General features: G+C 35.2%; 1 protein-coding gene across 4 annotated transcripts in view; it reads right to left on the bottom strand.

The window, feature by feature from the left end:
* Positions 1-16,629, bottom strand: part of UBXN7 (UBX domain protein 7) — a 69,691-nt gene that overhangs the window by 35,117 nt on the left and 17,945 nt on the right. For all 4 annotated transcript variants that reach the window (XM_060099358.1, XM_060099362.1, XM_060099360.1 and 1 more), the window contains 4 exons: positions 13,658-13,805; positions 10,895-10,962; positions 5,268-5,333; positions 3,917-4,029 (listed from right to left, as the gene is read on the bottom strand). In XM_060099358.1, the coding sequence (XP_059955341.1) occupies positions 3,917-4,029; positions 5,268-5,333; positions 10,895-10,962; positions 13,658-13,805 (395 nt within the window). The remainder of the gene's footprint in view (positions 1-3,916; positions 4,030-5,267; positions 5,334-10,894; positions 10,963-13,657; positions 13,806-16,629) is intronic.

Here is a 16,629-nt window from a genome sequence, read left to right as displayed (position 1 = left end):
TTATTAGAGAAATGCAAATCAAAACTACAATGAGGTATCACCTCACACCAGTTAGAATGGGCATCATCAGAAAATCTACAAACAACAAATGCTGGAGAGGGTGTGGAGAAAAGGGAACCCTCTTGCTCTGTTGGTGGGAATGTAAATTGATACAGACACTATGGAGAACAGTATGGAGGTTCCTTAAAAAACTACAAATAGAACTACCATATGACCCAGCAATCCCACTATTGGGCATATACCCAGAGAAAACCACATTTCAAAAAGACACATGCATCCCAATGTTCACTGCAGCACTATTTACAATAGCCAGGTCATGGAAGCAGCCTAAAGGCCCATTGACAGATGACTGGATGAAGAAGATGTGGTACATATATACAATGGAATATTACTCAGCATAAAAAGGAATGAAATTGGGTCATTTGTTGAGACATGGATGGATCTAGATACTGTCATACAGAGTGAAGTAAGTCAGAAAGAGAAAAACAAATATCGTATATTAACACATATATGTGGAACCTAGAAAAATGGTACAGATGAACTGGTTTGCAGGGCAGAAAATGAGATGTAGAGAACAAACGTATGGACACAAAGCAGGGAAAGCGGTGGGGGGGGTGGTGGTGTGATGAATTGGGTGATTGGGACTGACATGTATATACTGATGTGTATAAAATGGGTGACTAATAAGAACCTGCTGTATAAAAAAATAAATAAAATTTTTAAAAAAATAGAATCTCCGATTTTCAGCTAAGCATCTTGATTTCCTAGTGTCCTTTGCAACTAGGTGTGGCCACATTGCTAAGTTCTGCTACCAAGTCCAAGCTCGCTCTGCTCGCTGCATGACAGGCCAATAAATCCAGAGATGAGGTGTTGAGGCAAGGGACTTTATTCGGAAAGCTGGTGGACCATGAGGGTGGCAGACTAGTGTCTCAAAAGAACCACCTTATCATGGTTTGGATGCCAGTTTCTTTTATAGAACAGAAGGGGGGAGGAGATGAGGAAGTAAAGTAAAAAGGCCGTTAAGTTTTGCAAATATCCCCTGGAACCAGCCTTGGGGAGGGGATGTGTTAATTTCTTCTTTCTTGCAGCCATCCACAGGTGGACATGGTTAGGATGCTTCCCTGAACAAAGGCACTTTGGTTTAACTTTCAGAGGGGCAGGGTTCCCTGAGGCAGGCCATTATATATAGACAGTATCCTTTTAGTGAACAAAAGCAGCAGAAAGCAATGGTTAAAGTAAAATAAACAGATTCAACATGTAGTCAGATTTGGCTCTTCCCTGTTACAGTTCTGGTCAATGGAATGTGAGAAGTGATGTGTATTACCTCTAGGTTGTGCCTTTAAAGGGAAAAGGTGTACCCTTCTCAGTCACTCCCTTCCTTCATGCTAACTGAAAAGCAAACATGGTAGTAAGCCACCTTGAATCATGTAGACAAGGGCAAGCAAGACCTCGCAGAATAGGACAAAGTAACTGCATTCCTAATAACTTCATAGAGCAGAACCATCCTAACAGCATGGACTTCTATCTTGTTTAAGTTAATGTTTGTTTTATTCCTGGTCTCTCTCACACATAGTTAAATCTTTATCCCAATACACATAATCCCGATCCACTAGAACAAGACCTTGCAACAGGAGGCCTCGCTAAATATTTACTGAATGAACAAGTGAATTAATCAATCTCTCATCTGGTTAGCATGAGCCAGAACCCTTGAACATGGTCTACCTCTAGTTACATTAAGAAATAAGAAAGTCTATGAGCTTCCCTGGTGGCAGAGTGGTTAAGAATCCACCTGCCAATGCAGGGGACATGGGTTCGAGCCCTGGTCTGGGAAGATCCCACATGCCGCGGAGCAACTAAGCCCATGCGCCACAACTACTGAGCCTGCGCTCTAGAGCCTGTGAGCCACAACTACTGAGCCCATGTGCCACAACTACTGAAGCCCGTGCACCTAGAGCTGTGCTCCACAACGAGAAGCCACTGCACCGCAACAAATATTAGCCCCTGCGTGCAGCAACGAAGACCCAATGCAGCCAAAAATAAAATAAATTTAATTTAATTTTTAAAAAAAAAGAAAGAAAGAAGGAAGTCTAGTTTCTACACCTATAAAACTGTGGCTCAGATCTACATCGAATTCAAACCTGTGGGTACTGCCTGAGCAGCCAGACTATTCTTTTAATTTTTAATATTCACCTCTCTAAGTTTCAGTGAACTTAATTTTGCATATTACTTCCCTAATTTCTATAAAACTAATGGATATATCATTAGTCATAATGAAATGCCTACTTTTTCTGGGAATGTTTGTATCATTTAAAGGCTTGTAAATGATAAAGTTGAGTGTTATCAATGAAAAAAATGAAGATTGTTGAAAACATAGGTCACAAAATTCAAAGAGAAAAGGTGACACAACTTAACAAAATGAATCAAACTTCAGATGACAGTATCAAAAAAGATCCACATTTTCCCTTAATAACAAGCAGCAGAGTAACTGCTTTTTATGAGCCCAAAGTGACAAAATTAAATCAAGCTCAGAGTTATTTAGTTAAGCCCCAGAGCAACACAGAAGCTAATGAAAATAGAAAGCACATCAAAACAAACTCAGATCCTTTTTGTCTTACATATTGTGCTATTCTGTCAATGGTTATATTATCACCAGAACAGTAGAAAGGATAGGCAGTTACCATGTTAAAGATCATGAACGAAAGATGAAGAAAACTGAGGAGACATCTAACCTGACATCTTTGAGCTGATAAATGAACACCAGACTCTCTGAACTTTATTTACACAACAAAAAGAAACACATTTAAGCAAATCTCCATCATCTGGATTTTGTTACACGCGGCCAAACACTTTCAGGTTTTACAATTCAGAAAATTAAAGAATTCAGAAAGAAACAGCTTACAGTTAAATTTCTTAACCTAAATATTTCATTTAGGCTAGTTTAAGAGTATGTCTAAGGACAAAATTTTTTTAAAAAAACAATCAAAATTCACTTCTAAATATGTAGCTACTAAAGTCATTTTTACAGTTATTGTTTGGCCTACTTTATCCTAACAGAAAAGACTTACCTGAAATTTCAGTGATTTACATCTACAGAAATGCTCCTCTGATTCAAAAGAGAGTTAACATGATAGTCAACACACAAAAGCAAGTTGTTTGAACACTTCAACAGAAGAATATTTAAAATCCTAACTAAACGCATTCATTTACCAAATACCGTGTTCCTATTAAATGCTAGAGACTAGGTCCCACGGATCACCAAAATAAAAAGAAACATGGTTCCCCTGCCCTCAGTAAGCTTATAATTTAGCAGACAATCATATAAACCTGCTCCGGAAAGTTTTCCTTTGGCTTCAGCTAAATTAAAACAAGAACTAAGGGAGAACATACTCCGCAACCATAGAGATATTCTTTTAAAACACACTAGGATCCTCATAAAAATATGGGTAAAAGATACCTACAAACAACTCACAAATGGCCAAAACACACACACACAATATTCTCAGTAGTAAGTAGTAATTAAAAATAAATAAACTTTTTTTTTTTTTTTTTTTTGCAGTATGCGGGCCTCTCACTGTTGTGGCCTCTCCTGTTGCGGAGCACAGGCTCTGGACGCGCAGGCCCGGCGGCCATAGCTCATGGGCCCAGCCGCTCTGTGACATGTGGGATCTTCCCGGACCGGGCACGAACCCGTGTCCCCTGCATCGGCAGGCGGATCTCAACCACTGCGCCACCAGGGAAGCCCAAAAATATATAAACTTTTAAGAAATATAAATCAATGTAATCTTCTAGGTATCTCATACTTACTAAGATGCCAATTCTCTATATGCTGAAAACTTTTTTTTGCTCTTAGAAAGGAAGACACCACTGAAAATGCAAAAAGATTCATAGCTCAGGCTTAGAATCTCCAACAACTTACTGTTTCAAAGCTGCCTTTATGCATCAAATCAATGGGTGGCCGGAATAGATCTGCAAGGGTAGTTAGTTTCTTATCTATTGCTCCTCCATTTCTTAATTCCTGTTCTTGCCGAACTGCAACACAGGAGGATGAGAAAGTTTCAATTAGCCATAAAATAAGTCATGAATCTTGCATTAAAAAAAAAAATGTATCAGTTGCAAGAACTAACGAACAATGTGCTTGACCTCAAATGCAAATGCAAAGATCTAAGGCTGACCCTGAAAAAAAATACAAAGTCAGGTGGGGAGGGAGTCTTAAGACTTGGTGCTCTCTATCCAAAAGTAAGGATAAAAGTGGAAATTATGTAAGAGTCACTTATTCAAAATATTTCCTTCACATACTCAAAACTAACTTTAGCACAGAAGAAAACTTTCATCTTCATTTATCTGTTTCTGAAACTCATCCTAATTTATCTAGCTACATTCTAGTTGTTTCTAGCTACATTCCCAATCTTGAAAGATTATGGCAGTGAGAGAGAATGACTACTGCTATCATCTTCTCCTGGAAGGGCACAGGATTCCCTGGATGACCTGAGTCAGCCTGGATTCCACGTCAACTCTCAAGTTACAAGACGTATCTGTGCTTCAATGAGCTCATTATAAATTATTACAAAATCAAATGTGGTTCAAGAGTTTCTCATATATTCTCTAAACATAACTGTCTTTTCTCTAGGATTCCATTGCTAAATCAGTATTAAGTCCACTAAAAGGAGAAGACCAAGACTCTCATTCTTATTCAACAGAAAGATATAAACCTATTCCAAACAACTGTTGCCACAATGTTAATAGTGCCTGCTTTGGGTAGTATGGCCTTTTCTTCTTCTATTTTCCAATCCCTACAATAACCATTTTCATTGTGGTCATTCCTTTAACTGACATATATCAGGATCCTGAGGAAAATCAGTTTTTTATTTTATTATAGTCAGCATTTAAGTGCTCATTCAGAAACAGATTAAGTTTGTAAATTACCATATTTCTCACATTATATCCATCTCTCTTATTCTTCTATAATCAAGTAGGTTAGAATCTGGAAAAATTCAGCTCAAGGGGGAGTTAATAGCAATCACAGACTGAATTCATAATTTAGTTTTTAAATAAGATGATGAATCCTCAAAGTTATTAGGCCTAATATTAATCATCTTCTTAAGAAAAAAAATTATATAAAACAAACTAGGATCTTGACCTGAAGGGGAGTGTGTGGGTGCTTTTCCACCTTGTGGTTTTAATCTGTGGGAGAGGAGACAGGGGAGAAAGACAATGAGAGAGGGAGAGGGAGGGAAAAAGAGATGATAAACTGGTTCATAGATACTTACTAGTTTCAGTTTGGAAATCCCGGAAACCATCAAATATTGAACGTGCAGGCCGTCGTCTTTTAGGAGCTATAGGAGGAAAAAATAGAATTGATACAAAAAGTTAAACATTAATTTTGCAACAATTCTAAAAATGCCCTTATCTATAGCAATTTCTTATTTTAAGACACTCAGATTCATAATGGTGCTGTCCTTCAAAATATAAAATACTTTAAAAACCTTCAAGGCATTCATATATAATTAACCATCTTGAGCCCAATCATATTTTACAAAAAAGAAAATTAAGGCCCAGTTAAAAAACTTGGCCAAACTTGTGTAAAAAGATAGGAAGAAAGATTTTGAGGATGATTTCCCATGGTGATGAAGCTACATACATGCTGCAAATGCATAATTCAGGTTAGCCTAAATGATCTGCCTACCCTTTAGTATAATACTTGAGTAAGTTCTAAACCATAATATTTAAGAACTACCTCTTAGTAAGTGGATACACATGCAGAATTATAAACACCAAAAAACTGTAATTTCCGAAGAAAAATTTTTCCTACAGTTAACAGAAAAATGAACAGAACCAACGTCCTTTGATACCCTTGTACAGCGTCTATTACCCAGTCCTTAAGTATTGTACAGATAAAGCTGAAAAAGCAATCATCAAAACATTATCTTCCTGTAGGTTCTTAAACATACAAATTTTACCAGGTCTTAAATGGGAAAAGAATCTGGAAAAGAATAGATGTATGTATATGTATAACTGAATTACTTTGCTGTACACCTGAAACTAACAAAACACTGTAAACCAACTATACTCCAAAAAAAAAAAAAGTTATCAGGTCATTTAATATACATTACAGTAAATAAGGACATTTAATGATTCTTTCAATATGGGTAACAGTTATTCAGTTGGTTTATGGCAAGCCCCACGAGCACTGCCAGCATGTAACCAGAACAATGCTACACATTAACAGATGATGATTACATAGTAAGATTAGACAGAAACTATAAAAGTCTCTCATCCCATGTCAAAGCATCTTTCCCAACAGCCTGTGTTTGCCATTATATAGGGTAATTCTTTTAATCTAAGAACTACTGAGTAAAAAACAAAACAAAAAAATAACAAAAGAATGCAGAACCATATGTTAAAAAAATTCCACATTTGTTTAAAGCATTATCAGGTCAGTATATCATTTATGCACATATGTGTATCAGTATTTATATTAAAGAATCACAATATTATCTCTAGGAAAAGGAAATTTGGTAAAAATCAGAGACTTCCATATTTTAGCTTTGTACTGAATTTCAAATTTAAATTGAATTTTACATATAAATTGTTTTATTTAAATAAATTATTATATAAATTATTAATTTTAAATTTTATTATTTAAACTTATAAAATTTAAATACTGCATTATTTTTCCTCCCTCCCTTTATAAACAAGAAGCAAGAAATGTTATTCTTTTCAATCTTGGAACTATTTTTAATCAAGAGTCAAGAGTTCCTATCTTAAATGTACATGTTTCTAGCAGCAATAATATTAACTGCTCAAATAATGCTTTCTTAAAACTCATTATCAGATATTATTTAACCATAACAATTAAGAAAGTAAGGTTATCTTAGGATAAGACATAAAATAGCTGCCTAAGAAAGCATATTATTATTGGGGAGGTAGTACATAGTACATAAAAGGTACTTTTCTTCTACTTTTAAACTGCCAAAGGCAGGCCAGTCAATATTCTACATTCTTCACACACACACGCACACTCACTCTCTCTCTCTCTCTCTCACTCTCTCTCTCTCTCACTCCCCGCCCCCCACCCCCCACCAATTTAGCCCTTCTCTATTATACACTTGATCTCCTGGAGATTCATACTAGCTCCTCTTATTGCTAGCTTTCCAACCACTCTCTTTTATTTCTTGGGCTCGTGACCTGCTCCCGTTTGTTTCCCCCTTATATATCCTAAGTCTAACCAAGAATCTCTCCTCAAGCCACAACACCTCTAGCTCTAGGATCATTATTACTCCTGCCTGCCTCTTCAATATGTGGTTTCCTCACTCTTCCAAACCATATGCTATAAGTAAACATCAGTCCTCTGTACTCTCACTCCACTGCTCACGTAACAGGAGTGCTGGTCACTGAGGTCAAAGAGACTAAGCTACAAAGAGCTAAAAGAGATTCAAAAAGGAGCTTCATAGTCAGAATAGGGGAGGAACAGAGAACAAAATTTAATGAGCAGAGCAGCACTGTTTCACATTTTCACAAATCTCTGTTAATAACTGGTGTAAGAGAAGACACCTGAATTTTTAGATCTGCTTCTGCATTCAATCTGCTGCTATTCCTTTAGTTCATGTATATGAAGAAAATTAAAATTCAATTTCACACAGACATGTAGTTGTAAAAGGGAAGAGTATTTTTATAGTGTTTTAAGATAATTGTGAACATTCTCCCCTGCTACTACACCAAAGCTCAACCAGTGGTAATTTCTTAAAGGTTGGTTGCAACATGGAATCTGAAATCTGATCAATGAACTTTTCATACTCTGCTCCATTAAAATCCATTGGTCTTATGTGGTAGGCAGGCTCTGTGATGGCCCCTGATTATCCCTATCTCCCGGGATTCATAACCTGTGTGTGAACATCTTGAGTATGGGCAGGATCAAACAGAATGTGGCAGAGGTGATGGGATGTCACTTCCAACAGTTAGGTTACAAAAAGATAGTGGCTGGAGCTCTAGTGGTGCAATCTGTTAGCACACGGTACTTATACAAAAAGATGGTGGCTTCCATCCATCCTGGGCTGCCCTCTCTGGCTCTCTCATTTGCTCTGCAGTAAGGAACTGATGTCTCCAGCCAACCAGCAGCCACGTGAGTAAACTTAGATCTTCCTCTAGTCACGCTCTGAGATGATTGTAGCCCTGGCTGACACCTTGATTATACCCTGTGAGAGACCCTAAACAGAGGCACCCAACTAAGCCACACCTGGATTCCTGACCCACAGAAATGGTGATATAACAAATGTTTGTTGTTTCAGGAAGCTAAATTTTGAAGCGATTTGTTAAACAGCAATAGATATCTAATCTATATTGCATACATAGATACTTACATATAGATCTGAATAGATCTTTCACCCATGCACAATTTTGTAATATTGTGCTTTGGTCATTTGAAAATACTTGTTCACTGAGTTATGCAAATATTCCAAATACTGACCATTTCATCATACGATATTAAAAAAAAATCATCTGTTAATGTCACTGCTAACCTCATCAAAAAGCCTTTAAGTACTGGGAAGCTATCAAGCTCACAATCATGCACATAAACTTTCTAAAATTCTAAGTTCTGCCTGAAAGCCTTTTTTCTTTTCTTAAATCACTGGCAACAAATAATGTCAGTTGTTTGCCTTGAAGCAGTTAACAGTCTTTGTTCACATTCAAGAAAATGTCAGCCAAATGTTTAAGTCTAAATAACTATAGTTTGTCAGTAATCTTTCAAGAAAAATAATGTTCCATAAAAAAAGCAGCTAGTTTTGCTTTCAATTCAAACAACTGTACAAGTGTTTCACCTTAAAGTAACCAGAGTACTTCAGTATGCAGAAGTGCTTTATGCACACATCCTATTTCATCAAACAGAATAGTTTAAAAATGTGGATCAAGATCAAATGAAATTAATTTTTATTGCTTTGGCTTTTTTTTTTTTTAAACTGCAAGTGTGTGTCAGTGAAGAATTCAACAAATAGTAGCAGTTTGGTGCCACTGTCCTGATTCAATTAAGATGCAGCAGTATGACCCATCACTACTTCTGAATTATCAGCCCAAATGTCAACACAGTGAAAAAGGCAAATAACTTGTTAGTATTATTATGAAAACAGTTTTGATCTTACAGACCAACTGAAAGGGCATCAGGGACTCCCAGACCACACTTTGAGAATCACACTTTAAATCAATACTATCCCAGGGACTTCCCTGGTGGTCCAGTGGTTAAGACTCCGCCCTCCCAATGCAAGGGACCTGGGTTCGATCCCTGGTCAGGGAACTAAGATCCCACATACCACTACTAGAGAGCCCGCACGCCACAACTAATAAGCCCACATGCTCTAGAGCCTGCACGCCACACGAAGACCCAACGCAGCCAAAATTAATTAATTAATTAATTAATTATTTAAAAATCAATACTATCCCAAAGAAGAAAATAGTTCTCCAAAAACCTTTTCAAAGTTATAATAAGGTCTAATAATGAAAGTTAGGACTGACTCCCTAACTATATAAAGTCATTCTAACCCCCCTCACCAAACCAGATGTAGAAGGAAGAAAGTGGAGTTTCAAATGGGAACTCTTTTGCCTCTGTTAAAACAGTAAAATAGCACAGAATCCATTTGCTGTAGTCTTCCCCACTCAAAGATCTTGCCTTTATTCCTTGCAATAAAGGAAAGATAAAGCTTCCAAGGGCATTCCTCAGCTCCAAAATCTATAACATTTATATGAAAAAAAAAAACATGAACAATGCTTTATTACCTCTGGTATATTAAAGGCACAATGACTAGCTAAATTGAACAGTTCAGAAAGCACACATTATATTTCAATATTCAGACCTTATTGTTTTCTTCCTCCCATCTTTATTTCTGAATCTGGAAAGTATATTCTTTATTCCTTTCTACAGTAAACTCCAAAGCTCCCAAGTTAAAAATCAATCTTAAAACTCTCAACTAAGGTGCTTTTTCAAATCAAAAGATATGGTTTATGTAATTTTCTTCATCCTTTTCTTACAATTTATTTCTTCTTTAGTTTACCTATGAAACTTGTTAGAGGCCTATTTCTCTGCACTGCTGTTCTCAATATATACAATATACATTTCTATGTCTCTGTCTACCCAACCAAATCATAACTTCATCTGCTGGGGGGTCTTTTTGTTTTTTTAATTTTTTTTTTTTTTGCCCATGCTGCATGACATGCGGGATCTTAGTTCCCCCACCCAGGGGTTGAACCCGTGCCCACTGCACTGGAAGTGCAGAGTCTTAACCACTGGACCGCCAGGGAAGTCCCCTATCTTCTGTTTTTTAATATACCTGTTAATGCCTAAAATATCTGGCTCACAAAAGGTAAATATTAAAATAAAACTATGCTTATTAAAATAAAACTATAAATTTTCTTTAAATTTGATTAAATGTTCCATTTTCTACTATCTTCTCTATGCACCCCAGATTGATATCACAGTTTTTTGCATGGATTAGGGATTACTTCCTCCTTTTTTCAATACAAGAATAGCACTTCTAGAAATTAGAAGAGTGAAGGTACAGCATATCAAGACAGTAAGGATATGGCAGTCAAGAGGGTACCCAAAAAACAAAAAATAATCAGTCTTTTATCTAATGATAGATTTGTTTCCATTTTAAGGCAGCAGTTCCTTTTGCTTATTCTCCTCCTTTTGGCGTTCTGCAACAACTATCAACTTTTTAATCTGGCTCACTCCTCGGAAAGAGCCAACTGTGCAACTTTCCTGAGGGAGTACAGAATTACAAGATAAAAATCAACTCTACTTGAAGTAACAATCTCTGAGCAAGCCTTCATATCTTTTGATAGCTTCATTAAAATCCTGAAGACAACAATAAAGTCAAATAAAGCTAAGGAAAAAAGGTAAACTTACCACCAAATAAAGGTTCTGGTTCCACCAATATTTCCTGCTTTTGAGGAATTGGGGCACGGACTTCCTCTCTATTAAAAAAAAAAAAAAAGTGGGAAAATATCCAAATGAAAACTGTTTTCTGCTACCTATTCTTACTGTAACTATTGTGAACACATTCAAATTAACAAATAAAATGAACAACAGATATAGTGACTTTTAGGAACCACATTAAATTATGATAAATGACTGTCAGATGATTTCCATATAGAGATGAACTGGAATAAAGTACCTGGCATAGATATTGCAAATGGGTTTATAAAGAAAGAGAACAAACAGAAAAATAAAAAATATTTCTCCTCTAAGTTCTCTGCCCTAAATTCTTTAGAAAAAAAAAAGATAAGAAATTTACAAACACACACACACACACACACACACACACACACACACACACACACAATTCAGGTAAAAAATTAATGGAAAATATGAGCTTAATAAAAGCAGTATTACCTCAACACTACATCAAATAATAGATAATTAAATCACAAATATATTAAAATAAGCTTAAACAAGCAGTTAATTTTATGCTACTTATGAAGCTGGCTAACAAAGGTAGTAAGTACCCTTGGATTATTTATTAAATAGACACTAACATATATAAAACAGAAAAAATACTCTTTTAGAAGCCTAAAAACTCTTCAAAGTTTACCTCCAGAGGGTTTATTAATAATCCATCTCTTCTAGTGAACAATACTCATTTAAAATATGCTGTAAAAATGGCGTATATCCCTTTATATATCAGTTTAATTATTTTAGTTTTAACTCAAATACGAAACTCTGCTGATAAACGCTCATAGCAAGTAAGATTAAGTTTCAAATTTAATATGCTCCCCTTATAATAAATATTAATTTATGTTAGGCCTAATGTTTTTCATTCAGGTGTTTCTAATAGTAATAACTGAGCTTAAGGTCCTGTTTTTGACACCTAAAAGTTGAAACTTCAAAACATACTTTATTTAATACAGTATCAATACTCATTTGTCAACAAAAACTAACATCCTATAATCAAAGAACAACTAGTTAAACAAAGAAATCTACAATAAGCCAAATGAGTGAAGAATAAAGGATAATTCAAAATTATGTTAAGCACTCTTTCCTACTGGATTTCAGTCACTGCTCACACACAGAACTGCAATACTCTAAAGAAACAGACAATGTGTCTCTAAGAGGACGCTCTATTAAATCTCTTTCACCAAAGAGAAATAGGCCATTATCCTAGCAAAACTAAAAACTTCAAACACATCTTTTACCTGAATAGATCTTTCCATTATTGGTATAATTCACCTTACTCTGTGTGTGTGTGTGTGTGTGTGTGTGTGTGTGTACAGTTATCTCAATCTAAAGCAATTTAATTACTCAAGAAACAAGCCTTAATCTGATGAAATACATCAATTAGGGTGATGGCTTAATTAGTAGTCCCTATACAGAAAGACTTGATTACTACATACTTGAGGTCATCTATTCCAAGACTGCTAGCTACCCAACAAAATGGAAGAATGGAACAGAAGGTGAACTGTAAAGAAAGAAAACTATAGTTTAGGAAGTAGGTGCCACTATCAAATGTTAATCAATTAGTAATACAAATAATCTAAGTCAAATTATAATGTAATTCAGCAGGAAAAGACATTCATTAATCAAAACTATTTTTAAGTACAATTAAGAAAACTTGGGGCAGTGAGGACTGATATGTCCCCCCAAATCAGCTATGAATGCCTGTTATTCAAGTGAATGTAAACTAAATCATGTTTTCATATTGATTTCCATTAAAGATTTGAGTTATGTTGGTGGAGAATGGGCTATCAAACTTGAAATACACAGCCAACATCGATAGGAAAAAACTTATATAAAATATAAATAATAACCTCTAGAGTTCACACTTTGTGGGGAAACAATATTACTCTAGAATTTGAAACTAGATAAAAAAAAAGAGGCAATCATGTCCTGAATGTTTATTTAGCTTTTTAAATCTAATTTAGTAAAAATAAAATCCATGTTTTTGCCTATTCCTATTTAAGGGGATTCTTCTTATTTAGTATCTCATGTTGTAAACACTGAAGAATTATGAATGGCTATGAGTATTAAAATCTCATTTAAGGATCTTTGAAATTTTGACTCAAAAATCAATGTTTTTCATTTGAGTAGCATTCATCTCTAATATTTTCCAAAGACTACTGGAATTTTGCTTAACAGATATTCATTTCAAACTCTCATTGGTATCAAATGTAAAGGGCAGAAAACACCAAATGTATTTATCATCTGTTACTATTCTCTATATATTACAGTTCTACATGCTGAACGTGCCTCTAAAGATTAACGACATGTAGCTATTTAAGGCATAAATTTTCTTCAAAAATTTTTTCATGACAACTCAAAACTTTCCTGGAACAATGTAGGAAATCCAGAATTGGGAAATCTGAGCTTTATTGGACTCTCCTTCTGTATCTGCTACTTAATTGCGGTATAGCTTGGGGAAATGGCTATCTTTCTGCTTCCTCTGTAAAACGTGGATAATAATGCCAGCCTATAGGGTTCTTCTGAGGATTAAATAACAGACTTGACAGTGCTGTAAAGAACTTAAAGCATATAAGTATAAAAATTTTCACCTGACACTTTCAGATGCTTTCAACTTTTAATTTGTTCAAAACAGAGAATTAACCTAACATGTAAAAATGTAACTGCTCAATTTTGGCAGGGGGTAGCTCCCAATAATAAATAATAAGCTCATACTCTGTGTGTGGTCTGACAGTGGAGACACTTGCTGAACTGGTACTTGGCTCTTCAGCGATTCCTCCACCATCCAAAAACATAGTGACTGCCATCTCCAGATTATTGTTGCAGGCTTCAAGCATATGTTTCCCTACACTTTCACTTGCACCTGAAATAGTATAAAAACAAGAAAAAAGTTGAAAAAAAGACACCTTCTTACATTCAGTTCACATTAGAATACAGAATTCCCAAGCAAATAGTACTTTTCCCTCTTTAGAATGAATGATTTTTAAAACAAAAACTGTTTACTTCTATGCTTGTTGGCTGATTACTATGAAATATACAGAGCTAGAAAAGAAAGCAGCAGCATTAAAAATAGTTGTCTTCCTTCATAATAAAACAAAAACTAAATATAACATTTATTTGCCATTTCTTTATATGGGCCGACTATATATCTGTTAATAAACTGAAAAAGAAAATGAAAGACTACGCTCTAGAAAGTTAGAAATACTTTGTTAGAAAGAATGCATTCGGTTACCAATTTCTACTTCTATAAGAAAGGAAACACTTTAATAACAATGGGAGAGAAGGGAGATGGGACTTTTTGTCAAAGATATAACTAAGTCAAAATTTGGTAAGAAATGTCAATCTTCATCATTTAAAACTGGCCCTATCACACACTCACTTGTACAGTAAAGCAAGCATAATCTGTTTGATGCAATGTAAACTGGTAAAGCCCTTTAACAAATCAATTTTATAACATGCATCAAGAAACATAATGCCTGTTACTTTCTTGACCCAGTAATTTGGGCGTGTGGTCTAAATAAATCTACATAAATCAATATAAAGTCTAAATAAATCTACATAAATCTAGTCTAAATAAACCTATATAAAACACATGTATAAACATATCTATACATATGTCCAGTATAGCTTCAGTTAAAATTGAAAAACTATAGATAACATAAATGTCTAATAGTAGTAGAGTCTAAATTCTAAATCTATTTGGTGGGACATTTTGTGGGTATTAAAAAGCATCTCAGGTCACAAGAAACTATAATCAATATCCTGTAATAAACCACAGTGAAAAAGAAAAAAAAATAAAAAGGGAAAAAAAAACCATCTTAGGCTTTCCACTTGGAATTACCTTCCTTCTGCCTCAACTGTGTCCTTTAAGAGTCTCCTGCAGTGAAGGCGGTGGGTGTGTGTGTGGTTTTTTGTTTGTTTTTTGTGTTTTTTTGGTCTGACAATGCCTTTATTTTGCTATTGTTCCTGAAAAACAGTTTCACCACTAGATATTCTTTTCTAAGGCTGACAGCTATTTTCTCTCAGTACACTGAATATAGCATTCCAGTGTCTTCTGTTGTTGCTTCTGAGAAGTAAGTTGCCAGACTAAAGAAAAACCTTTTTAGACCAATCTGTTGTTTCTCTCTAGTTGCTTTTAAGATCTTCTCTGTCTTTGGTCTTCTGCAGTTTCACTCTATTTCCTGGGGCTGATTTTATTTATCCTCCTTGGGATTCACTGGACTTCTACCATAAGGACTGTTCTCATTTATCAGTTCTGAAAAATTCTCAAGACATTTCTATTTAAAAATTACCACGAAAGCTTTAAATGATACATTAAACAAGATGGACTTAATCGATATTTATAGGACATTCCATCCAAAAACAACAGCATACACTGTCTTCTCAAGTGCTCATGGAACATTCTCCAGGATAGATCTTATCCTGGGTCACAATTCAAGCCTTGGTAAATTTAAGAAAATTGAAATCGTATCAAGTATCTTTTCCAACCACAATGCTATAAGACTAGATATCAATTACAGGAAAAAAAAAATCTGTGAAAAATACAAACACATGGAGGCTAAACAGTACACTACTAAATAACCAAGAGATCAATGAGGAAATCAAAAAATACCTAGAAACAAATGACAATGAAAACACAACGACCCAAAACCTATGGGATGCAGCAAAAGCAGTTCTAAGAGGAAGTTTATAGCAATACAATCTTACCTCAAGACACAAGAAACATCTCAAATAAACAACCTAACCTTACACCTAAAGCAATTAGAGAAAAGAAGAACAAAAAAACCCCAAAGTTAGCAGAAGGAAAGAAATCATAAAGATCAGATCAGAAATAAATGAAAAAGAAATGAAGGAAACAACAGCTAAGATCAATAAAACTAAAAGCTGGTTCTTTAAGATAAACAAAATTGATAAACCACTAGCCAGACTCATCAAGAAAAAAAGGGAGAAGACTCAAATCACTAGAATTAGAAATGAAAAAGGAGAAGTAACAACTGACACGGCAGAAATACAAAGGATCATGATAGATTACTACAAGCAACTATATGCCACTAAAATGGCCAACCTGGAAGAAACGGACAAATTCTTAGAAAAGCACAACCTTCCGAGACTGGACCAGGAAGAAATAGAAAATATAAACAGACCAATCACCAAATTCTTAGAAAAGCACAACCTTCTGAGACTGGACCAGGAAGAAATAGAAAATATAAACAGACCAATCACCAATCACAGTGAAACTGAAACTGTGATTACAAATCTTCCAACAAACAAAACTCCAGGACCAGATGGATTCACAGGCAAAATCTATCAAACATTTAGAGAAGAGCTAACACCTGTCCTTCTCAAACTCTTCCAAAATATAGCACAGGGGGGAACCCTCCCAAACTCATTCTACGAGGCCACCACCACCCTGATACCAAAAACAGATGAAGAGGTCACAGAAAAGAAAACTACAGACCAATATCACTGATGAACACAGATGCAAAAATCCTCAACAAAATACTAGCAAACAGAATCTAACAGCACATTAAAAGGATCATACACCATGATTAAGTGGGGTTCATCCCAGGAATGCAAGGATTCGTCAATATATGCAAATCAATCAATGTGATAAACCATATGAACAAATTGAAGGAGAAAAACCATATAATCACCTCAATAGATACAGAAAAAGCTTTCAACAAAAT

The sequence above is a fragment of the Mesoplodon densirostris genome, chromosome 5 (genome assembly GCF_025265405.1).
Source record: "Mesoplodon densirostris isolate mMesDen1 chromosome 5, mMesDen1 primary haplotype, whole genome shotgun sequence".
Taxonomy (NCBI): Eukaryota; Metazoa; Chordata; class Mammalia; order Artiodactyla; family Ziphiidae; genus Mesoplodon; species Mesoplodon densirostris.
The sequence above is the reverse complement of the archived record's forward strand: the minus strand, read 5'-3'. Positions and strand labels throughout refer to the sequence as shown.